Source organism: Delphinapterus leucas, chromosome 15, assembly GCF_059928025.1.
Source record: "Delphinapterus leucas isolate spDelLeu-1000000601 "Yukka" chromosome 15, BTC_Dleu_Yukka2, whole genome shotgun sequence".
NCBI lineage: Eukaryota > Metazoa > Chordata > Mammalia > Artiodactyla > Monodontidae > Delphinapterus > Delphinapterus leucas.
The window spans coordinates 51074299-51101064 of NC_143143.1; the positions used below are offsets into that span (position 1 = coordinate 51074299).

At 40.0% G+C, this 26766-nt stretch overlaps 1 protein-coding gene across 1 annotated transcript in view; it reads right to left on the bottom strand.

The window, feature by feature from the left end:
• Positions 1–26766, bottom strand: part of PLCB4 (phospholipase C beta 4) — a 158661-nt gene that overhangs the window by 55881 nt on the left and 76014 nt on the right. The window contains exons 13-23 of the mRNA XM_022556478.2: positions 26106–26185; positions 25485–25569; positions 22843–22933; positions 20783–20878; positions 15904–16004; positions 13749–13784; positions 11556–11697; positions 10834–10918; positions 10377–10501; positions 8451–8502; positions 448–550 (exon numbers count right to left, since the gene is read on the bottom strand). Of these exons, the coding sequence (XP_022412186.1) occupies positions 448–550; positions 8451–8502; positions 10377–10501; positions 10834–10918; positions 11556–11697; positions 13749–13784; positions 15904–16004; positions 20783–20878; positions 22843–22933; positions 25485–25569; positions 26106–26185 (996 nt within the window). The remainder of the gene's footprint in view (positions 1–447; positions 551–8450; positions 8503–10376; positions 10502–10833; positions 10919–11555; positions 11698–13748; positions 13785–15903; positions 16005–20782; positions 20879–22842; positions 22934–25484; positions 25570–26105; positions 26186–26766) is intronic.

The following is a 26766-nucleotide window of genomic DNA, read 5'->3' on the forward strand; positions in this document are numbered from 1 at the left end:
CCAAACTGTTTTCCAAAACGGTTTCATCATTTTGCATTCCCACCATCAATGGCCGAGAGTTCCCGTTGCTCCACAGCCTCTACTGGATACTTTTTGATCTGGTGTTTTTCATTAAAAGCAGCTAATAATGTCACTAGTAGAAAAACATGTTTCTCAAGAAAAAAAGAAAGAATTTAAAATCAGAGTTGAGAGCCACACACTGATCTTGCAAATTGACATTAAATTTATTTATTTATTTTTCATTTGGCTGCACTGGGTCTTAGTGGGCATGTGGGTTCTTAGTTGCGGCATGTGGGATCTAGTTCCAGGCATTGGGAGCGTGGAGTCTTAACCACTGGACCACTAGGGAAGTCCCAACATTAAATATTTTTGTTGTAATTTCCTAAGACTTTTCCAAGACCACCTGCGTATACATTTATACTATTCTGTGAAAAGCAAGCACCTTACCTGCACTGAGCAAGTGGCTGCAATAACCCCATCAACAGGCGTTTCAGAGAAGGGATCAAATGTTCGATCAGGCCGTCTCATGAAATCTGGTTTGAGAAGGTACCTGATGGGACAAAAGTGCAGAAGGAGTTTATTTTGTTAGTTATTTTTATAAAGACTAAGAAAACCACTATTCAGGATACTGAATACTTATTTATCCCCATTTCTAACTTAGGAGCTAGGCTTTTAGGTAGAGGATCTCAAGGACTGAAGAGAATATCCCTGCCCTGTGGATAATCCTAATGAGGAGCAGGGAAGAGCAAATGTTCTCTAGATTCCAGGCTCTGGGACATCTATGACTTCCTGACACGACCGTCTTCTCTGGAACTCGTTTATGCTCTTACATGCACAAAATAATAATGAAAAACCAACGAAAATGAGCTATAGTTATCAAAATATGGGAAATATGTGATATTATTCATTGTTTTAATTAATGTATTAAATTATGGGATATAATGACAAGTTTGATAACTACATAGTTTCAAAGTGCCAATAATCATAAGAATATTTCGAGAGATCTCTAACAAAAGTAATGAGATATCTGTGATTTATATCAGTGTCAGAGTCAGAGGTACCACTAACATTACTGCGAATTGTTGTCTATTTTCATAATCGAAGGGAATGTAAAGTTTCAGTTAGAGGTGGGTGAAGATAAAGATGTTATTATTTCTCCAATTCTAGCCAGGCTAATTAGGTAAGAAAATGAAATAAAAAGGCATCCAGACTGGAAAGAAGAAGTATTTAATACTATTTCTATTCTCAGATGATATGATCTTATATATAGAAAATCCTAAAGAATCCACTAAAAAGCTATTCGAACTAATAAACGAGTTCAGCAAGCTTACAGGGTACAAAATCAATATATAAAAATCAATTGTATTTCTACACACCAAGCAATGAACAATCCAAAAATGAAATTAAGTAAACAATTCCATTTATAACAGAACCTAAAATAATAAAATACTTAGGAATACATTTAACAAAATAAGTACATATACTTGGAAAACCACAAAAAATTGTTGAAGAAAATTTTAAAAGAACTAAATAAATGGAAAGATAGCTTGTGTTCATGGATCAGAAGGCTTAATATTGTTAAGATGGTGCTAGTCCCCAAATTGATATACAGATTCAATACAATCCCTATCAAAATCCCAGCTGTCTTCTTTATAGAAATTGACAAGTTAATCCTAAAATTCAATTGGAAACTCAAGGACCAGGAATTCCCCAAACATTCTTGATAAAGAAGAACAAAGTAGGAGGTCTCATACTTCTCAATTTTAAAACTTTCTACAAATCAACAAATACTAAGCATCTTGGTACTGGCAAAAAGATAGATATATAAATCAGTGAGATAGAATTGGGAGTCCAAAAATAAATTCATATCTATGCTCAACTGATTTTTGACAAGGATGCCAAGACTAGTCAGTGAGGGAAAGAACAGTCTTTAAACAAATGATGCTAGGACAACTGGATAGCCACATGCAAAAGAATAAAATTAGTCCCTTCTTTCACACCATAAACAAAAATTATCTCAAAATGGATCAAAGACCTAAAAGTAAAAGCTATAACTATAAATTTCTTAGAAGAAGACTTAGGGATAAATCTTTGTGACTTGGAATTTGACAATGGATTATTAGACATAACACCAAAAGCACAAGCAATGAGCAAAAATATCAATACATAAACTTCACTTCATCATAAAGACTTTTACACTTCAAAGAACACTCTCAAGAAAGTGAAAAGACTAGTCATAGAATGAGGAAAATATTTGCAAATCATTTACCTGATAAGAGGCTTGTATCTAAAATATATGAAGAACAAATAACCCAGTTAAAAAATGGGCAAATGATTTGAATAGACAGTTCTCCAAATAAGATATACAAATGGCCGGCAAGCACTTGAAAAGACGCTTAATATCATGAGTCAACAGAGAAATGCAAACCAGTACCATAATAAGATACCATTGCACACACACTAGGTCGGCTACAATAAAAAAAAAGTCAGATAATAGTAACTACGGACGAGGAGATGGAGAAATTGGAGCCTTCATACGACATTGCTGGTGGGAATGTAAAATGATGCAGCCACTTTGGAAAACAGTCTGTAGTTTCTCAAACAGTTAAACATAGAGTTACCATATGACCCAGTGATTCTCTTAGGTATACACCCAAGAGAAGTGAAAACATCTGTCCATACAGAAACTTGTACATGAATTTTCATAGTGGCATTATTTGTAATAACCAAAAGATAGAAACAATCCAAATGTCCATCAAAAGATGAATGGATATACAATATGAGGTATATCCATATAATGGAAAATTATTCAGCAATAAAAAGAAATAAAGTACTGATATACACTACAACATAGGTGAACCTTGAAACCATTATGCTAAGTGAAACAAGACAGTCATAAAAGGTCACATATTATATGAATCCATTTACATGAAATGTGCAGAACAGGCAAAAATATAGTGACAGTGTATAGATTGGTGGTTGCTTAATGCTGGGATGGGGGCAGGGGATGTTGGAAGGTGACAGCTAAAGGGTACGAATTTTCTTTTTTGTATGACTAAAATGTTTTAAAATTGATCTCCAGCACTGTCTGCCCCTTATCCCCACTGGGTATGGTCACAGAATCACACCTTGGCTAGATTCCATAACTTTCCTGAAACTCGTGTTAAAGAACTTCATCTCTCTAAACGAAATATTTTTTGTTAGGAATGACTATAACTATAGATAAGAAAATTCCACACCAATGTGATCAGTATATAAAGGAAAATAAAAACACTTTCCCCAAAACTCTAGGTTTGCTTTTAGATGTAAAAGAATCACAATTTGGGATCAAATCTTTCATATTCCTTAGGAGTATAACTTTTACTAGTTTCAACTCTAGATGATGTCAAATTTATTACTATCTTTAAAAATACAACCAAAAAAGGAATCCCAAGGCATAATATTTTTCCTTAAAGGAAAGTTTAAAGTCATGTTTTTTGGTTTTGACAAAGTTGCCATTCTTTGCTATCTTCAGAGTCTGAACAAAAAAGTGTTAAAAAACAAGCCCACATTCCACTTGGATATAATAATCAATAAAAAACCCGAGAACAACACTGACCTTTAAATAAAGGATATAGAGAGTTTATAGAATAGTTCAAATATTAAAGATGACATTGAACATTCACCTGTCTCCAACAGAACGCAACCCTTAATATTAATATATCAATACAAGGTCTCTGCATAGAAGATATTGTTTTCTATGTTTATAGAGCTTTGATTTGGACCTTTTTTTGTGGCAACTGTTAACCATTGGAAAATATGATGATACAGCAAAAACTCAAGACTTAGGATGGGAAGTAGATGAACGGATACAATTCTACACACACTTCTCCAAGGCAAGCCTACTAGCTTTGCCTGGCCAAGCATCAGACATCAGCTGCAAGGCGAGGTCATGGATCATGGCTCTAGCTTTCACATGGAGGCAGCATTTGGATTCCAGTTGTGTGAAATGAGGGAATCTGCCTTCTGCGAAAGGTGGGACTCGGGGTCCATAAAGGACTGTAGTCATATGCCCAGTCCAGAATCTCCTAGGACAGTGGCTGTAGACATTCAGGACTCCCTGTGGTGCTCCTCAGTCATTTCTGAAGGGTCAGGAGCCCCTTCTCACCAAAAATAGAGCAATGTCATATTGATGATGTTTCAGTATCAACAACATTCTTCCACATTCCCTGCTGCTCTCAGACCTGCTTAGAAGAAAACTAATCTGTGAAAGCGTGATCCAAAATAAAAAATGTCAGGAGGAAATGGCAAGAAATCCAAGTCCGATTCTCCAAAGTTGGCAGCTTGCAGTGTAATGTGTTCATTTATATACTTAAAAAATAAAAGTGACTGTGTAGAAGTGATACCGAGCAGGACCCTGTGGGGCTCCTGGACACAAAAGCCTCTCTGTGTCCCCCCATTTTTTTGTTTGTAGGAAATAGGCTTCATTCAGCCTCTACCACCTTCCCTGAGTTCCAATGAGCAGGTTCAAACAGTTGCTAACCAGGGAAGGGAGGAAATGCGGAGACAAAGGAAGAACAGTCAAGAAACAATAGTGCAGCCTTGGGGCAAGGTCCTGGTCCTCCCTCAAGGGATACACAAAACAATACCTTTGAGCTGTTTTGCAGTTACTGAACCCCCACCAGGTGGGAGAAGTTAACTGTATGCTGCTCGCAAGTACCAGACCCCAGACCAGTTGGAACCAGGAGGTTGATGATGCTGACTCCCAATTACCTCACCACCAACCAATCAGAAGAATATCCACGAGCTGATCACACCCTCTTTGAACCATTTCTATAAAACTCCTCACTACCCCCTCTGGGTTAGGACACACAATTCTGAGGGCATTAGCCCAATGTGGCCCCCTTTGCCTGGCAAAGCAATAAAGCTACTTTTTTCTACGTCACCCAAAACTCCATCTCGAGATTTAATTTGGTGTCAGGGTACAGAGGCTGGATTTGGCTACAGAAGTCTGACAGGATCCCTGGCTTGGGGGTGACACTTAGCCAGCTTGTCTTGAACGAGTGTCAATTTGGGGCCTAAGGTGGCAGAGACCTCACAGGTCACTCACAGACCTGGAGGCTGTGTAGGCCCAGGGACCCTGGGCATCGATGGGGAAGCAGGAGCTGGAGCCCTGGCTTTATGGGGGTGGGGTTTGTGCCACTGCAGGCCTAAAAGGCACAGAATGTCTCTGTACAGAAACACAGCCCTCAGACATAGCCCACAAGGATTTCTTATTTATTTTTATTTTTTTAACATCTTTATTGGATTATAATTGCTTTACAATGGTATGTTTCTGCTGTTTAACAAAGTGAATCAACTATACATAAACGTATATCCCCATATCTCTTCCCTCTTGTGTCTCCCTCCCACCCTCCTGATCCCAGCCCTCTAGGTGGTCACAAAGCACCGAGCCGATCTCCCTGTGCTATGCGGCTGCTTCCCACTAGCTATCTATTTTACATTTGGTACTGTATGTATGTCCGTGCCACTCTCTCACTTTGCCCCAGCTTACCCTTCCCCCTCCCTGTGTCCTCAAGTCCATTCTCTACATCTGCGTCTCTATTCCCATCTTGCCCCTAGGTTCTTCATAACCATTTTTTTTTTTTTAGATTCCATATATAGGTGTTAGCATACAGTATTTGTTTTTCTTTTTATGACTTACTGCACTCTGTATGACAGACTCTAGGTCCATCCACCTCACTACAAGTAACTCAATCCACAAGGATTTTTTAAAAGTCCCTGCAGGTGGGCAGGAGAATGACAAGGGTAGTGCAGTGAAATCCATCGGGTGCCTCAGATGCCCTTGCTCAGTGGCTGGCCCATCTCCACCAGCTATGACTCCTCAGGGGCACAGCACACTCGTGAGAAAGATTGCCTCTCTCTGCCCTGTTGGTGACAACCTCTTCCTCCAGGCTGGGTGTGGGGAAAAGGGAAGGGGCAGGGGGACATGAGACTGAACAATACTGTTAACATCTCTTGTAGTCAGGCTGCCCCAAGGAACAATCATATTTTTTAGTCCCCCTGATGGGACTTCAGCTTTTGGTCACATCACCTCAAACACATGAGCACAGAATTCAGGCTAATGTAGCACCATCCTTGCTCATGAACATATTTTAAAATACACAATGGTGTGGAAGGTGAGACACTGAGCATGTGAACTGTGGCAAATCGGAAACTCCTGAAAAGAAACATAGTGAAGGCGTAGAACTCCTGTTGGTGTAACAGAGCAGGACCCTATGAGGTCTTCCTGGGACAGACTTCTCCGCTACATCCTCTGCCTTAGCTCCTCTCTGAAGTACCTAGATAACAGTATCTGATGCCTATTTCCTGAGTTTTTCAGATGCTAAAACCACCACCAAATGGAGGAAATTAATTACTTGCACGTGGCCCCAAGACCTACTGGAGCCTAAGGATTGATAATGTGAACCCCTGTGACACTGCCCTGTTACCTCACCATCAACCAATCAGAGAACTGTGCACAAGCCCAATTGTGTGTGCCCTGTGACACCCTCCCCCCGCCCATCATCTGGCCTTTAAAAATGCTTTGCTGAAACCCTTCAGGGAGTTCAGGAGTTTTAGAGCACTAGCCACCCGTTCTCCCTGTATAGGGCCTTACAATAAATGCTGCACTTTCCTTCACCACAACGTGGTGTCAGTAGACTGACTTTACTGCATGTGCACGAGCAGACCCAAGTTTGGCTCAGTAACAGTGGGACCCCTTTTACGTGGAACCAACTCCCCTCCCCGTGTCAGGGCAGGATAAGCCATCAAACGGCTGAGGTGAAAGGAAAAGCTCCTTTGGCATCCGTGAGCCACAGGAAGGTTCAGGGAGTGAGCACAGCCAGGTGTGAACCATGAGGGTTGTCTCTTGGGCTCCTTACAGGCCTGTTGTGAGCAGACTGCTCATTTAATCTTGTGTGATTCCTGCCTGTGATCGGTCATATGGGCTTAAGTTTTTTTGCAACCTCACTTTTTCACAGAAATCTGCAGCTCATGAAGTAATTCAAATAGACTCAGTCCAAACCCTCTGAGCTGTCACAGCAAACCCAGGGTGGCAGGCATTACCGACTTCATTTTATCAGCAGGAAATTGAGGTTTAGGGTCTAACACACCTGCCCAGGGCAACAACAGCATGTGGCGCACCCAGGGCTCAAACCCGGGTCAGGCTGGAGCCGAGGGCTTTTATCCCCTGTGCCACAGCTGCCCTTGGGGTCTCATTGCCTAAGCCTCCACTGGGGGTCCACCCATCAATTTACCTACACAATCTCCTGGTTCTGAATGCTTTGCGCTAAATAACAAAGTAGCTTAAAAAAAAAAATCTCTGAAATGTGTATTTAGCTGTTTTCTTCTGACCCATAATTTTATTTTTCCCCCTGTTTTATTGAGATATAATTGAAATATAACACTGTATTAGTTTAAGGTATACAGTTTTTACTTCTTTCAAAATACACAGTAGAGGCAAATATCCCGTAAGCTGCTATATCCTGATTTGGGTAGCAGGGTTGTCACCCGTGGGTGTAGGTGAACTGGCAGGCAGGAAGAGGTGGGAGTGGGCATTTTGAAACCATACGTGCTGAAAATTTTATCTTGACTGTTTTTAGTAATGGAAATTAAATATCCAACCAGGGAGGCCACGAACATCCTGACAGTAGCATGGTGGGATGAGACAGTACTCTATTGAATTAGTCTAGAGGTCTCTGGGCAGTGGTTTGTGATTATTTACCTGCAGTGCTGCTTGGGGACATTTGCATGGAGAAAAAAAATGGTCACACAGTTTTTTTTCATATGTATAGAATGTTAACTTCATATTTTCATTTAACCTTTCAGTGTTTCAATGAAATGAACATTTCCTATTTCACTACTCGGTTTGCAGATTTTAGGGAGCTCTATTTAAGTAACTGAAACAACATTTATAGTGTTATTTTTTGGTAGCTGCTATTTACAAGACATACAAAACATGTCTATCAAAGGAGGACAAAGCCTTCTTCCTAGCTGAAATAAATTCCACTTGACACCTAGGACTTCATTATATATTAAATCAACTTCATTCCTCTCTAGGTCGTATGTAAAATACACATATTTAATGTCTTTGTCTACTGCTGATGTCCAAATGAGCACATTCATTATCTGTCCTAGCTATAAAAACCTCCGCTACTGAATTTAAAGTGAGAGCACTAAAATCTAGAGTGTGTATAATAAACTGCTTAACTAGTCGTTATTTATTTTTTTTAAATCTGCTTAGTTAAACAGGGGTCCCGTGAAGAATGTACGTTGCAGATGTAATTTACCTGGGGATTTCATTTGTTTCTATCCCATCCCTCAAACCCAGCTTAAATTCAGCAGCTCCTAATTAAAAATGACACGGTTTCATTACAGCTGTAGTATGGAGTGTGGAACACAGTGACTACAGTTTAAATCACATTACTTACCCGCACGATCCATTATACTCAAATTTTCCCTGATTCAATTGCATCGCTAAATCTGTTAAGAGACAAAAATAATTTAGCATCTCGTCTCCTCGGACAAAGAAGATCTTGATGGCGTGATTTCAAACAACGGAAATCAGATACTGACCCCTGGCTGAAAGGTCTTTTTTTAACACCACAAGGTTAAAGGGTCTGTTTAAGGCATACAACTCTCTCTTCCATGTTGAAATGACCTTGTGTTTAAACTAAACAAAAAAATCTGTGTTCATAGAGATCATGTTGGCAATGCTTTAAAATTTGGATTCAATATATGTTTCATATGATTGTTGAGTTAGTGTTGAGAGTACAGATGTCCAAGCTGATATATAGTTAGAGGAGATGTGCCTTACCATCCCAGAGGAAGGGTACACCGGACATACCCAGTAGGGTCATGTGAATACAAAACTCGATTAAAATAAAAAATAAACTAGGTAAGTATGTAAAAATTGACTTAAGGTGACTTCAGGAGAATTCTTCTAGTGGGGTCTAGTGGCAGGGCATGGCTTATGGTTTTTCTCTTGCAGGCAAACGCAATGTTCTTTCTTTTCATCAGCAAAAGAAATGGGCAGCTGATGGATTTTTTTTTTTCTTCTCAAAGTGCTGTGATTAAACCTAACGTTATAGAATACAACATAAACTGACCTAGATCATAAGCTGCCTTTGGATCATTTAATCCTTATAACAGAGTCACTGACAATAAATAATAAAACTTGACCTCTTTTTAAGTAAGTAAAATCAGCAGTGCCTTTTAATCGTACTTTGTCTCTGTTAGAAACACTCCAGGGCTGTGCTGGTACCTGGTCACAGTTTAGCAGAGTGAGCACTGATAGGGATGCTGAGCAGAAATCTGAACCCAGTTCCTGATCACTGAGGCAGCATCACCAAGGGGTGGTAAACACAGTCAGGTCGCATTCATGCCAAGGGAATGCAAGTCATAGGACCTTTCGATCAGTACAGATCGTAGGGAGCAAGGTGGATTGAGATTCACAAAATATGGTGGATGGACTTGAAAAGAAAATGCCCCCCAAATGGGGAAACATGGGAGGCACCGTTATAGAGCAAAGAACAGAACAAGGAAGGTGTTTTGGTTTTTTTCTTAACCAATATTAAGGACCATGCTGTGGCATTAACCACAGAAAGTGAATCGGTTTTGTGGCATATTTCTCACCTGTTTTAGGTGAGTAACTAGAGCCTATTATTTTTCTATTTTTAATTGCAATCCTAGGCCCTTAAGCAAACTTTGAAAACTTGACAAATTTTGTTTATGCATTCACAAAAATTGACTGCTCTCCTTGCAGGGAAAAAAAAAAAAAAAGATTATATACTGGAAACTTGCCTCAGAATACACTTTGGAGGAACAAGTTATATATTAGTACCTCCAAGGGTACAGAACTCCTTAAACACCATTTTAGCAGAATCTACTCTATAATATTCTGCACTCTTACGGTGAGATGCCACTATTTTGCTGATCTCCTGCTGAATGTTAACAGTGGGAAGGGTACTTTCCCAAGGAGAAATGAGTCATAGTTACTATACAAAGATGCTCAAATACTTCTCACTTCATTCTGCCTCTGGACGAGAAGGTAAGTTTGATCCAAAAAGAAGCAAAATTAGACATATTTTGGCAAAGGGGACAATGTTTAGCAGATTAGTCATGGCATTTCCAAAAGGATATTCAATTGAAATCAAAATCTATTATCTTCTACCATTGTCTTATTGCTCTAGTTTGCATTTTTAATTTCTCACCATTCTATAAATCCAACAACACATTGTGTTGCCATATGTCTGCTTCCATGAAAAAAATGCCCACAACCAACTGATGGCAACTGTTGGCACCGTCCTGTCAAAGCGTTCTCGTGGAATTCGAGGTCACTGGACATCAGTTCCTACCTGGGGTTTGATAGTTCAGCGAAACCATCTGGCAGCCAGCGTTCCAGAAAATCTGAGGCATGTAATTACTGGAATCGACTCGGCCTCCCTTGGGGTAAATGCGACTCATTTGCCGTTTGTTATAACTGTGTAACATATTAAGGAAAATGGCAAAAAGAGTATTCCGGCAGTGACAAAGAGCTAAAATGAAGATCTAGACCAAAAATGACACACATATGACAACAGAGAACAAATTTCACATGTATAAAGGATGCTTAAGAGAAAAACCACAGTTCACCATGTGGATTATAAAAACAATCCACATTTGGGCAGGTTTTCCCAGCTGCTGTGGTCTTTCACATACATTATTTTATTAGTTCTACAACCACAATAATATATTAGCCATTTTTCTATTTTAGAGATTCCTGCCAAACCCAAAGTTCACCAACCACTTATTCCACTTAATACATAAGGATACTTCACAAATTCAATCGCATGTGTCTTCAAGTAGCCTAGACCAACTGACTCATTAAAAGAAGACATGTTATAATGAATATTGCGTTCTGTAAAGGAAAGCAAAGATGCACTTAGAAACCCTGCCATCAAACCCTCACAGAAAGACAAGCGATAAATATAATTACACCCTGAATCATGAGGCCTTGGAGGCAGATGTCTCCTTACTATATCAGTAGCTCCTAATTTCATTAACATCCTGTGGCTGGAGATGGCTGACTTAAGAAAAGTGTGATGAATTAAGTTTGGAGTCATTAAACCAATTATGTGTATACCAATTGCCATTCATAGCCACCCCTGAAATATGTATTTCCAATGAGGATGATAGCTTCTCCAGTCCAGAAATAATTATGAAAAGTCTGAAAATACTTGATACGTTTTTGGAGACCAGCTTTCGACAGAAAGCAGTCTTATAAAAAAGTATATCTAATGCAAGAGGCTAACCTCTTGGATTGCTACCAAATCCATAGTCTGTCAGAGCCGCCTTGTGGACGATGTCGGGAACGACAACACAAGGCCCCCACATGCCAAGGACATGTCACTACGTGGTCTACGCAATGAAAATAAGGTGAGATGGAACAGTCCACGTGCCCAGAAAAGAAAATGGCAGCAAGTCAGATCACAGCTCACAGCATAACGTAAGAAAAGCAGACAAAAAAGGCAATAGCATTTAACCTTCGGTGTTACCTTCAGCCACATGGAAACCTTGAAACTTTACGGGCTGTGCATAGTTGATCATTGTGGACAAATATGGATGGATATTAGTGGTGGCGCCTACATATTTATAAGATGCCATCCATGCCTGCTCATCTTCTATAGTTACCAGGCCCTACGAGCACGACAAAGGGAACATGCACGTCAGTGACTTCAGCAGGACTCTCAGATTTACGCTTCAGACTGCCTCACTAGCGATAATTTGCACACACACAGATCGAAAGATGAAGACTTCTTTCTTCTCAGTTATCCTAACTAAAGGATAACTTTAAAAGTGAATGTCCACTGTAGCTCCAAATAATGCAAATGGAGATAATAGTAAAATATGAAGTTTACCTTACATTTGGGGGACATTTTTTAGATTTTCAAAGGGCTTTATTCTGGAAACTATACTGAAGTTCAGAGCAATGCTATGAAATATGTATAGCAGGTATTATCATTCATGATTTCACAAATTGTGGCATAATGTCAAAAACGGTGGTCCTTCAATTTTAGTGTAAATCTAGGCTTGTTAAATCACAGATTCCGGGGACCCACTCTCAGAGTTTCTGATAAAGTGAGTCTGGGGTGAGGCCCAATAATTGGCATTTCTAACTAGTTCTCAAGTGCTAATGATATGGGTGGTCTGGGGAACCACACTTTGTTTAACACTGCTTTGGAAACCAAGCCACATACATAAATGGTTTACGGTATTAAAAAAAATGCTTATTCTTAAACTAATGTGAGAACCCACTATACAGGACCTATTACTGCATTGTTTTGCATAGAGGCAAAGAGAAACAACTTATTGTAGTTCATTTTGTAGTAAATCAGAACAAAAGCAACAAAATCAACAACAAAAATAACGCCTTCAAAAGCAATCTACATTTAGTTGAGATTGATACTGAGGAATGAACTGCTGACTCACATGAATCAATTCATTGGTTAAAAAAATAGGCCATTTGTTTATCTGATAACTTAACATTCTAGATCATCAAACTGATTGCACCAGTAAAAGTCTGAGATAAATAATCAAAGAATGTAACTTGGGATTTTTTAAAATAAATTTTTCATATGTCCTGACTCCCCAAATAAGGGCAGGGGCATGTCTAATTCCTTTCTTGTGTGTTTAATGATAAGTAACACCGTACCATAAGCTAGGTACTGGCCTGAGTCCGTGCATGACAACCTCGTTACTGTCAGTCATCATGTGTAGCAAGGATTAGAGTCTGACCCACTGACCACATGAGAAGACTGAGTCCTTAAAGATTAAAATAACTTGGTCACAGCTACTTAGCTAATAAATATCAGTGATCACCGGTCAACCTGTCCTTTGTTGACCCCAATACCTTACGAATTTCTAGTAGGAGAGAATTTCACAAATATCTTGGGCGAAGACCGGGATCAGACTTAACCAGGATTATTCCAAACAATATTTAGACAGTAAGAAGATAGGGTTTTACTCCAAATAAGATAAGACCCCATACACAACAAGATAGTATTTTCTGAAGCTCTGAAGTGTGGGAATCAAATGACAAGGTAAATTTTTGCATCTCACTACTATAATAAACCACATACATTTACTAAAAAAGACCACTTTGATATCATGAGCCATGAAGAGGATAAAAGAAACTAAAAATGTAACTTTACTTTCCTTACAATAAAATCAACACCGAATAATGTTAGATAAAACTCCTAGAATGTGTACAGTGTGAACTGACAATTTTTCAGAATGTCAATATAGTCAGAACAAGATCCCCTTCCCATTTTACTATAATATGAATTTGTTGACCTATAGGTCATTTTTACTTTAAAATTCAGTGTGTTGATGATTATGTACTCTTATTCTAGGAATGAAATCTCAAATTCCAACTACGAAATTGCCTAATTGCACTAAACACTTATTTTTAGGAAAATCATCTTATTTGCCTGCGCTCTGCTTTGTGATTTTATCAGGATATAATCATTTCATCACTGTGATTAATTCTTTCTTTTGAAGACTCATATGTAGATGCATTGAGCATGTAAATATTATACCTATAATACCTATAAACATTCTGATATTTCATGGGGCAGTGGGTGGGGGAAGATAGAGTAACAACACTTAGTACAAAATGCTCAATATTAGAGGCCCACGTACTGTGTCTTATAATGAAAACAAAATGTACAATGAAATTATTTTGTTACCTTTTTGTTGTTTTCATGTTCAAGGTCATCTGAAGCCTAAATTAGAGAAAGATAAAAATAATTTACCTCTCCAAAGGGCAAAATTCCAAATTTACTAGCCATACGTATGTAGATATTTAAATAAATTCATGTACACTTATTATTCTATTTATTTGTTAAGATGGGAAATTACTGGTAACATAAAGGAATAGGTAAAGTGAGAACTGAGAAGATATCATGGCATAGCTCTCTTTCACATCATAAAAGCTCATCTTAATGCTTATCTCCCTTCTTTGTTGATAGTCTTTGCCTATTTTGATGCTTCCTTATGGTAATTTAGTACATGATTTAGTGATGGGGCTTGGGAAATAATCGATGTGGCCACCTCCTCTGGTATGTAAAGGGTCACTCTTCAGCTACTCAACACTCATGTCTTGTGTTGATAAAGGCAGCATAAAGGTAAGCACTGAGTCTTAGTAGGCATCTATTAGTCTGAAAGTAGCTGCGATTCTCTATATTGGAGAAGGTAGGGGTAATGGCAGTATTCCCTTGGCTTTGTTCGGCAGACAAATTTGCTTCCATTTTCTTAGCACCCAAGGCATACACCTACCCGCACCTTCATCCTCTGTCTTAATGATCAAGTATCGCTGCTCCCATCAAAGACCACACCCTCACATCACCATAATCCCACCCACGTCCAGGAATTCATTTATCACTCCAGATTCATTCATCCTAAAAATAATACTCCCTGGACTCCTCGGGTTCCCTTTAGCCACCAGCTCCCCTTTATAGCAAAACTGCCCAAAAGTGTAGTGTCTCCTCACTCACATCTATCTGCTACAGGGGTCCCAACCTCCGCACTGAGACTCCTTTTTTCAAGGTCGCCAATGACTCCTAGGCCAATGACTCTTGCATCTTCTTACTCAATCACTCAGTAGTATTAAAAAAATCAACCACTTTGCCAGGGGATAGCAGGTGGTGGAAATGAGATGTTGATCAAAGGGTACAAACTTCCAGTTATAAAAGGAATAAGTTCCGGGGCTCTCACGTACAGCATGGTGACTACAGTTAGGAAGACTGTATTGTATACTCAAAAGGTGCTAAGAGAGCAGATCTCAAATGTTCTCAGTGCGTGCACACCCACACCCACACACACACACACACACATCACTACCCCCCACACAAAGGTAATTATGTGAGGCTACACTGCCCCGTTTCTTTAAACTTTTTCAGTAGCTTCACATTTCACTTAAATTAACATTTGAGTTTCTCACCATGCCCCCCTTCACATCCTTCATCCTCCAATTCCCACCTGCCTGTCTAATCTCATCTTGTTTCACTCGACCTCTCACTCAACCCACTCTGTTCACCCTGCCTTTGTTGTTGCTACTGCTGTGGTCCCTCTCTGGGAAAAGCAACACCTCTATTCCTGTGCATGGCCAGTTCCTCTTTATCCTTTGGGTTCTCATTTCCTTGTTTTATTCTCTCCGCCTCTTTTTTTCCATCTGAGTACTCACTCTTAATTTTGTAATAGCACCTATCACAAATTGTAATCATACAAATGACTGTTTACTTGTTTGTTGTCTGTTTCCCACCCCCTTCCAATAAACTCCCATCAGCCTATCAGCTCCATGAGGGCAGGAGCCAAGTGTGTTTTGACCCTTCTGGGTTGTTATGGCCCAGAAAGTGCCTGGGACATAGTGGGTACACAGTTACTATTTTTTTGGCTGAATGGTTGGATGGATGGAAATATTTTTAGGCTTATTCTACATTAAGAGGGAGACGAGATATCAATGAGTAGGACTGGTTTTCTAATGAGGGCTTGCCGGGGTGATCGGGGTCATTTTCCTGATGATTTGAATAGGTTAACCTTTGCTGCTGGGGTGCTGCTGTTTTCTCCCGGATCACCTATAATAATGCAATGAATAAAAACATCTGAAGGACATGGGCCGAAGAGGTAGGGGTCAACACTGGGCATGGCTAATGAGTCACTTAAATGTCCTTTCTAACTTAGTATTGTGCATGCCTCGAGTTCGGGTGTTGATTGTGGCCACCCAACTGAGAAGGGGAATTACAGCCTACTTATTCTCTTGTGGCTCTCACATTTCTGAAATGCTATAACTAACAGCTGCTACCTCTTGCAAGTCATGAAAGGAAAGGGAACCAAGACTCTGACCTTCTTAACACTATTGGCAATAGCTTCCTTGTGACCCAAGTCGTCTGCAGAAAGTTCATTTCCATATTTGTATTCAGGGTGAGCTTCTTCCTCTTGCTCAGCTGTGTGAAAGACAAATGGAAAATCCATGAAGCCAACTTACCACCAAGGGGTCAGGCCTCCTCCATAATCTTGGGTAAAATATAAGCAGTTCTAGAGAGGAAGGAAGCTAAACGAAAATGGGAACATTTAAATAAGCAATTTTTTTTCAGATAAAACTCTCACTAAATTCTTACCTACTCAAGGTCAAGGAACATATCTTGTTACTTCTTCTGCATCTAGCATGACTTTTTAAATTGAGTATAGCTGATTTACATTGTGTTAGTTTCAGGTGTATAGCAAAGTGATTCGTTATATATATATATTTTTTTTCTGATTATTTTCCATTATAGGTTATTACAAGATATCAGATATTGTTCTTGTGTTACACAGTAAATCATTGTTAGCATGGTTTTTACATGATTGATGCTTAACAAATTTTTCTTAAGTGAATGATTACTTCCTTTCCAGTATACTAACCTTAAAAATTAAAGCCTCAAACACCTCAGGAAGAACTGTGACTCATAACAGGGTATTTTGATCCTCTATGACACCCAGAGGAAAAAAAAAAGATACAAGAGAAGGAAAGTACATTTGATAATTCTGAAAAAGAGTCAAAAATGTCCACTTGAATTTTATGGGCATAATAACTCGTGGCCGGGAGTGGTGTGATATAAAAAAGATAGAGCTTGGAAGGACTTACTGCTCTCCTAAATCATTTGCCAAATCTGGCTGCGGTTTAAAAGACTCTGAAATCATTCATTGGGCTCATGGTGGGAAGGGAGCAGGAAGTGGGTGCTAAGTCAAGCTGGTGACCCAGGAGCCTGGCCTGGCTATATAGGGAGGCACAGATGCCATCACCCGGCCCACCAGTCCAGGAAATTATAAGAGCCCTGGTATCCACCCAAGGCTATAGGTGGAAAAAGGATTGCCTGTTGGAAAATTAGGCACATGCTGGTGTGAGATCTGTATTCCCATGATGTCCATCCTGCAGGGGCTCCCAGGAATTTGCCTAAAAACTAGCCAGAATCAGGAGACACCCACAGGCCACAGGACAAGGCCCACACAAATCCACACTGTCACTATACTGGGCATGAGGGACCTTTACTATTAAAAAAAAAAACAGTGAAAATATTTCTGAGGGAGGTGAACAGACCCATAAGAATTAGACATTTTTTGTTTTAAGTATGTTTCAAAGGTGGAAAGGAGAATTCAAGAACAGGAGTAAATGAAAAACTTTCACCGATTCTAAGGTGCATTTTTTTCCCCGCATTGTAATATATCTAATATGGCAATGTATCCTTTAATCGATGGCATTTTACGATTCACTGGAAGCAGTTTTCTTTCTTAGTCAATAAAATAGTAGTGCCTTTCAACTGACGGTGTCTTAGATTCAGAATTTTAGATTGCTTTTTGCACAGTGCTATTCCAGGGAAGGGATAAAGGTAAGGGAAACGAGTCAGACACCCTCCTCTTCCGGAACTGATATTCTGATGAGGGGGTAGTCTGGAGGCAGATGACTTTTTTTTTAAGTAGGTCATATAGGCCTTGGGCAAGAAAAAAGGATTTGAGAAGCTGAAAGAGGTCTTAAAAGAATCTAGTCCAGTGTTTTCATTTAAAGGAAATAGATTCACAAATATGATTTGAATTGTCTGAGGTCACAGAGTTAGAATATGAACCTAGATTTCTCAGGCTTCTAGCCCAATGCTGTTAGTGTGACACTGGGTTTTCATGACCTACAGTCTGTAACCAAGATTTTGAAACCTCCCACCATCACTACTGAATTTCAATTTTTTATCTAGTCTAACCTGCTTAGCCAGATATAAACTACTTGAATTTCCAGGGGTATACCCCATAGAAGGGGGAGAGACTTAGTAACTGTTTTAAAAGGGTTGTATGACTAAAGGTTAGCATCTCATGAGTGTGTATGTATGCATAGACACACCCACAACCACACACAATGCTGCTATTCTCCACTGTTTGTCTGAATCTACATCCAGCCTAATGACTGGGCACACGCTTCCACTGACTGAGAGCCTTTTCTATTTTCTACAGCCTCCAGGCAGGCCTGCCCTCTTGAACTATGCTTGGTTTCCTCTTGCCTGCTGTGTTGAAGTATTTAAATGAGAGACTCTAGTCATTCAGGTATAGTAGGATCATACTGTGATAGCAGGGTAATTACAGCCAACTGGCTGACCAGAGCTGAAGTCAAGTATGACTGAGGAAACGTGAGACTCACATATGTAACTGGTATAGCAGAAACCTCTATAGCCTTAGAGAGAAATTCAGGTGCATATGAACCCATATATTTCTGTTAGAACAATCAAAATTTTATCTCAAACATTTTGGAATAACATGGGAATCATTAGAGGTAAATTTATTTTGTCTATAGGAGTAATTAGCATTTGCATAAAAGTTGGGAAAGTACCCTTAAGGACAGTAAGTGGAATCCTGCTGAGCCCTCATTTTAGATCAATGTGTGTGTGTTCAGGAAACTTCACATTTTTGACTCACATCATTTATATATTTTTTCCTTTTTATAAAGAAAAATATTTTACCAATGATTTTGCATATTTATGTTCGCTTTATATTCCTATACATTAGAAGGACAATATTGTAAGGTACAGAAGGTCTTGACCCTGGAGTCAAGGCAATTCTGGGATTGAATCTTAGTAGCATTGCTCACCAGCTGTGGGATTGCATGTAACATATGTTACCACTCTAAGCTTCAGTTTCCTCACCTGAAAAATTAGTATAATAATACTTATTTCTTTGGCTGCATAAAGATTAGATGAGGAATTGATGTAAAGTACCTAATCCACAGTTGGTACAAAAATCGTAGTTATTATTATTATGATTTTTCTTAATGTATTCCATTATTCTTCAGTTTGTTTTACTGGATTAGAGTATCTAGTAACACCTTACATGTGTATGATTATCATCTATGAAACTTAACCTAAGTTAAGGGACAGTTTTTATATAATATTCAGACTTTCAAATTTTAGAAGTATTTTATTGATCTTTTGAAATACTGGGTTGGCCAAATTTCCATAGGATGTTATGGAAAAACCTGAACGAACTTCTTGGCCAACTCAGTATATTCCTTTCAAGATTTTATTCTTAAACCTTGTTTGGGTTTATTATTTGCGAAAACTGTGAAATAATATAAGCAATGTGGCAGACTGTATTTTCCAAAGACAGCTGCAATAATACCAGCTTCCCACTGATTCTTCTACAACATGATCTTGCCTCTCACCCACCCCCTGGAATGTGGGTGGGCCCTAACTAAGACTGCTTGGATGAATAAAATATAGAGGAAGTGATGATGTGCCAGTTCCAAGCACAGCTCTTAAACAGTTTAGCAGCTTCTGTTTTCTGCCTGTTGGAGCACTGGCTCTCAGGACGCTCTGTCAAGGATCTTGGCCACCATGCTGTGAAAAGCCCAAGCCACTTGGGGAGGCCACATGGGGGTGCTTGTGTCAGCTGAGCTCCCAAAAGCCAGCCAGCATCAACCGTCAGCCACGAGTGAGCCATCTCGAGACACCCGGCCCAGTGGAACCTTCAGATGACTCCAGCCCCCGATGTCATCTGCCGGCAACCGCATGAGAAACCAAAGGGAGAGCCCTCAACCTGAGCCCAGGTGACCCACAGAACTAGGAGAGATAATAATAAAGTGTTTTGGGGTGGTTTGTTACACAGTAATAGATAACCACAACAGGCATTGATTAAATACTGCCAGGTATCTCTGGCCTCCCAGACCCTCCCTGATGTATAAAACATATGGAAGTAAGTCATGTTCCCAGGCAACATAAATCATTCATAAAGTCTCTTCCATAGTCAGGAGTCTTTATTAAGGGGTTGTGAATACGATTCGTTGATTCTCACAGCTTTTAGGTTTTTACCTATAATGTCAAACTTTCCTAAAATCTACTCTTCTATTTCAGATGTCTATATGAAAAACAGAGTTTCTACAAATGTTTCTAAATTACTTAGCCCCAAGGCACTATCTAAATTCAAGGCACTAACCAATAGACACTCAATGCATGTCCAAACTATTCTGTTAATCAACTCTCATGTCATTTTGTTAATCAATTCTCATGATACATAATGAACAAATAGTTTTCTAAAAACATTCCAAACCTTTCAAATGACCCACGTAAAACCAAAGACTATGGTAGTGGCTATATGGCCAAAGTAAAAATAGAAGTTAATAACAAATATTAAAATATTTTGAGCAAGGCTGCCTTTGCAAAAAATATCTACCTGTAAATATAGATATAGGCAATTCTGGTGAGCTGGTTATTTGAAGGAATTTGAACTTGAAAGTTTAATTCTGGCTTTGAGTTTCTAGTTCACTATAAGTGCACACAAACCAAGCATTTACTGAGGGTCTCTATCCAGGTTCCTTCCCTTTTAACTCGCCTTACTGCTGTCATCAGTAACAGCACTGATGTTCAGGTTTTGTTTACGGGAAAGAACTGCAGAAATGTTCTTTTTATTCCAAGCCCGGCCTTCTACAGCAAGTGCTTCAAGGATTCTCTGGCTGTGAGTTTCTGCTGAATAGCTGAATGCACAACAGGAAAGGAGATGACTAAGCTACTAAAATCTAGTGTGCAGGTAAATTCTAAGTCATACTATTTGGAAAACTCCCCCAAAATAACAAAAGATTAAGGTTGGTACATGTACCTATTAGGAATTAGAATGTTGTGTTATATAAAAGGGCCCACTGAGACAAATTCATGTTTTTCTTATTTTAAAAAGTATTTTTTTGTGATGTGTAAATTTAAAACATCCAACTCACCACTTTCTATTTCCTCTTCATTATCATCCTCTAAGATGTTCACTGGGGCAGCGGATTCTCCTGCTTCCATCATACTTTTCAAAGCTTCAAGCTGTTCTGTTATTAAAAATAAACAAGAAGGAGATGGAGACAGGTGTTGGATCACTTACAAAATAGGTTTGAAGATCAACATGGAGAAGGAAATGAAAAGGGAAGGGAAACCTATTGTCGAGGCTCCTGAGGCTCAGCCACGGCCACTGTCTCCCCAGTCCTGGCGGCCTTGAGTCCTTAAGGCAAGTACAACAACCCTATTATCTATACACACTGAGCCACTATTGGAACGTGAGGGAAATGCCCCATATCCTGGTCACCGGGTTGAGAAGTCACAGCTCAGTCCCTGTGAAGGATCTGAAGCTTGATAACAAAAGCCCAGAATTTGGAGCATCTGGCACAGAGCAAGGTTTATGGACTGTTATGGTGAAGTGACAGAATAGAGACTGAAAAAGCTTCAAGAAAAAATATTTTTCGATTATTAGTTGTGAACACATATAAAAGATGTCTAACAGCCAGCATTAAGAACATTGTTGGGGGGCTTCTCTGGTGGCACCATCGTTAAGAATCTGCCTGCCAATGCAGGGGACACGGGTTTGAGCCCTGGTCCGGGAAGATCCCACATGCCGTGGAGCAGCTAGGTCCGTGCGCCACAACTACTGAGCCCGCGTGCTGCAACTACTGAAGCCCACGCACCTAGAGCCTGTGCTCCTCGACAAGAGAAGCCACCGCAATGAGAAGCCCACGCACTGCAATGAAGAATAGCCCCTGCTCGCCGCAGCTAGAGAAAGCCCGAGCGCAACACCGAAGACCCAATGCAGCCAAAAAAAAAAGAATATCGCTGGGAAACAGACACTCTTCATATATCATAGTGAGGGTATAAACTGGTACAACTTTCCTGAAAGTCAGTATAACAAGATACATATGATATAAAATGTGTACATGCTTTGGCCAACCAACTCTAATTGTACCAAGGAGAAGGCTGCATGAATGTACAAAATGAACAGCCAAACATGTTTACCATTGTTGTTCTCATAGCAATGAAAATCCATCAACTTGGATCTGTTTAAATTACACTATGTGCCACATAATAAATTCTGTATAGTGTTTCATACACTAGAATCAAAAAAAAATTTTATACATAAGAATTAAAATTAGTATGTAGATTTATATCCTCCTGGATATGAGTATACTTCATTGGTTGAATTAAAAATGACTAAAAATCAGTATATTTAACATGATCCCAGTTTTGTTAAAAATGCATGTATATGTTAAAAGTGTACGTGTGTACATGTGTCTCTAATACATGTATATGTGTGTAAAATATATAATTTAGTGCTATTTTATTATATTTTTCTTTGCTGTTTTCATTTTCCTATAGCATTATTGCTTTTGCAATAAAAATAAACTGGAGCTAAAATAGTTAAAATTTTTTAATTTAGAATAACCAAGGGGAAAACCACAATGCAATCATACCAATATTTGATGCTATTCATTCACTGAACTAAGAGATTTGTTGGAAGAAAATATTTTCAAAGAAAATGTTCTGGGAAAACACAGTGGGGGCAATGTCTAGGTAAAATCATCTCCCCCCACCCCCCCGACCACACACACATTCACACTCGCATATTACCTAGGATCCCTAGATATGTATATATCACAGGGAAAAGTGCAAAGGGAAGCTTTTAAAGAAGGCTTTAGAGTGTATAAAATGATAAAGTGCTAGTTCCTTATATCTGACAAATTCTAAAATGCTTCTTTTGCTTTCTTCTTATCTTTCCTTGGGACTCCTCCAAATTCTGATCTATGAATATATGAATATGTTTTCCCACTGCAGGAAGGGGTTGATGTGGAACCTAAACTTGAATAAAAATGTGGCAACTTTGCTCTGCACAGTATATAGAACATCACCACTAGACCTGCTTTCCCCCCAATCCGTGGTGTTAAAGTATATTTCATTCTAGATAGCTGAATTGTCTCAACATGCAAGATACGTACGCTTCTGCCATAGATGAGTGTATTTGACTTACTTTTTTCAACCTCAGGTTTCAGCCGTTTATTTTTGATGAGTATTTTTCTTTTGAGGTCATTTGGGGATGGCAAAGGTCTGCCTGGTTCCAGCTAGAGACAAAGAGAAAAGGCTGAATTCACGACAGGGTTGTACTTCTCCCTTCTCATTCCCAGCCCAGAATGAGCAGAAGGCCAACCAACATCCACTAGATGGCAGTCTGCACAGTTTTACACTTTCATTCTGCAACCCCAACTAGCCTGAGCTTTGCCTTACACTAAGGCAGCAAATTTGGCATCCACAGGGTCTCTAGAGCTTTGCGGAGCTACTCCACCTTCCCCAGGGAGTGGGGTCTGACCTACAGTGGTCTTGGGGAAAGGGGTCCAGCTCAACCCCAGACCTTGCCCCCTTTAAGTACCTGGTAAAGTACAAGAGGTGATGGGGTCAGCTAGGGTCAGAGGTGCCCTCCCAGGCAAAGTCAAGAGGCTCCTGAGCCCCCCCAGGTGTCGGGCTGTACAGTGAGCTGGTCTGCTCAGTAGGGTGATCCATCTTCAATGCTTGGGATTGTGGCTTTGTGGGTTCAATAAGAGAATTAAGAAGGAAGTGGTCCTAATTATTGAAATCTGACCTCTACTATGGTTTCATTGGCTTGGATTAATGTCTGCAAAGGGGATGTTCCTTTATTTGATTACTTCTGATCCACAGAACTGTGTTGTATCCAGTCATCCATTCCCCATCCCCCCACCATCCATCTATATACCCACCTACCCTTCCACGTGCCCACTCATTTTCCAAACTAATTTTTATACTATTTGTACACGCAAGGCACTGTGCCTTCCTATGTCAGTCCTGACTCAAATGAAACCCTCTGCCGAAATTCTGCTCCTTTTGGGAAGCCTGCTGTAACCAGTACACTCCAAGCGATCTCTTCTGCACCTGGGTATTGGCAATAAATATTCACCACACTAAAGGCCATCTGTTTTAGTTACGGTTTTACATTTGTACCCTGTGCCCTCCTTCCAGGACTGAAAGTTCTGTAGTTCAGATCTTAATCTCATTTATATTGCCTATACTTCCCATAATCTCACATGTATGTGCACATCACAAAGAATGCAGAGATCGTTCCGTAAAAGCCAGCACCTTAGTCTAACAAAGAAAATAAAACAAACAAAGGGCCTAGGTAAAAAATAAAATAAAATAAAGCAGGCATGTTTCTTAGTTTAGGTTCCCTTAGAATCAGTCTGAAACAAAGAGGAAAGTACCAGTAATTTATCTGGGGGGCAGCTCCAGGGAACTCCAGCAGAGGAGTAGGAAAGTGAGAAAAAGAAGACAGGCAGCCATGAAGGGTGTGCTATCAGGCAAGTTGTCACTGTGGACGGGAGCATGATCCCACTGGGGAACTTCGGGGGGACAGTGGGGACCATGGGCCCGGAGTCATCCCGCCTGAGGAATGAGGGAACACGGGGTGGGGGTTGGTAATTCTCTGGTACTTCTGGACTGACTTTCCTGTGTGCGCAGAGCTCCAGGGACCAGAGCGTCCCCCCAGCAGCAGCTGCAGGTGCTGGCGGTGGAGATCAGGCCAGTGTGCAGGGAAGCAGGAAGCACTGCCAGGATGTGGACGGGGCCCCTGCAGCCAAACTTCAGCAGGCTGAAAATATCCTCCTATATCTTTTTTCAGTTCCCAAAGATGTACTTCTGCAAAACTCACTGTTAAACTACCTGATGTGTTCCCAGGTAGCACGGAGCACCTTCCCTCTTTAGTCATGGTGATGTTCTATTGCTGCTTCGGGCTACCGTGTTTGGGCCTATCAGCTTCTCATCAACAGTGGGGCAGAATATTTCACTACTGTAGAGTGTTTCATACTTTCTTTCACTCCAGTAGCTTTCTTGTTACTCCCAACATCTTGGGAGAGTGGATCTTAACCACTTGGGGGTTATGGATCCTGGTAAACATCTGATGAACTCTCTGGAATGACTGTATACAAAACAGCAAACTGTATGCGGTTAGAATGAGTTCACAGACCCCACAAAGCCTATCTATGGGGAACAGGTTAAAAATTCTTTGTTTGATGAAGGAATTAGTAGGTGTAAAAATGAAGCTCGAAATCGTGCATATAACATGGCCCAAGAGTTTATTTTGGACTTAGGAGCTTGAACTTCCGGCTTCTGTGACTTGATCCAGGGAACTTCCTATAGCAACAGGCTCCCGTGGGTGCTGAACCCTGGCTGCACATTTGATTTACCTGGAGAGCACTTAAAAAACACTAGGATCTGGCTGAACTCGAATCAATTTCAGAATCTCTGAGTGGGGCTGTGGCAGAGGTATGTTTCACGGTTCCCCCAGGTGATTCTAACCTGTCACTGAACTTGACAATGATCACCAACTCTAGACTCCTGGCCAGTGCGCACTTTGTGAAATTTTAGGACAGAGGTCTCAGAAGCCATAGAGACCCCATGATCTTCTGAATAAAACTGAGCCAGATGTTTACTTTGTGCCTCTCTCTACACACCCCTCTGAAGCACAATGGAAGCTTCCCATACCAACGAATTGAAATACACATGAAGATCTTTAACATTAGTCCTCCAGAACTACTTGGCCCTTCAGAAATGAATTTCAAAACAAATCCATTCATGTTAGAAATATGGTTTGCTAAAAATACATACTGGATGTGATTCAAGGGCTTGTTTCAACAGGAGATCTCCAAATAGATCTTCGCAATATTTGGACATCTTGTACTGTTGATATTTGCTAGAGGGAAAGAACTGACATTTGTAAATTCCAACATCCATTAACTGTCCAGAATAAGAATAAGAAACATCCATTCCTAGCGATTAAAAACTCCCACTCTGCAAAATGTTTGAGTGTCCTCTTGATGCTAATGGGTTAACTGGTGTAGTTTAAAAAGAAGTCGATTCTTCCCCCAAACTAAGAGTTGGTAAGCAGAGTAAAAAGTGTCTTTCAAGTTCATCAAGTCTGACTACAAACATACTGCCAAGTCTTCCAACCCAATGGAACATTGAGCAAGGTGTCCTGCTCTCTGACCTTTTGTTTAGAGGAAGCATTTCTAAAACACATTAACATGACATTTTTTTTTTTTCTTTTTTGGAAGTGTTGAGAGGTAGTGGTTTGAGTTTCTTCTCTTTTTTTTTTCCCCCATAAGACTATGTGTACTTACCACTTCACAAAAGAAACTATTCGGTTATTCAAAAAGATGTAGAGCAGGGGTGGGGAATGGGGATTAGGAAACAACACTTAGAGACTTGGAGTAGAATGAATCATTATACCTGCAGTGATTTTCAAAGGAGAGAATTACAGGATATTCAGATGTGACAAATGCAGTTTCCTTGATGGCTTGAATGACATCCTTGAAAGATAAAGAGTGTTAATGAGAGAGGAGAGAAAAAAAATTAAGTTACCTGAAACCGATTGGAGACTATTAATTTGAGCTTTTCAGAAAGTCATTTTTGGCAATTAAGACCTGGAGATCCCATTTACTGCTACAGACTGAGTCCCCTGTGGTTAGACCCAGGCACAGTTCATGGTTAATGACACTTTTTTTCAAAGCTACTTTTACTTCTCCAAAATTAGGGTGCTAGTAACTGACAAGACATTTCACCTAAATGGCAGTGCAGTTCCTTGCTTGATAATCTGCCAAGATGGGTTCAGAGCTCACCTTTCTCACTGAGGAGCAGGTGAGATTTCTGCACAGAGATTTTCACAGCAGACCCCTCTCCTTCCCCTCTCATCTCGAGGAGGAATGTGTTGGTAAAAACCTCAGGCCTGTTAGAAGCTTTTATTGACTTTCCTCTGCCTTTTGGCACCAGAGTTGGGCTACATTTCATTAATTCAATGAAGACTCCTGTGAATTGATGTGACATTTGCAATATCCCTTGTTTTGTATCACCCTGGTAGTTAACCATGGGGCAAGTCCCATCATTCTGTTAG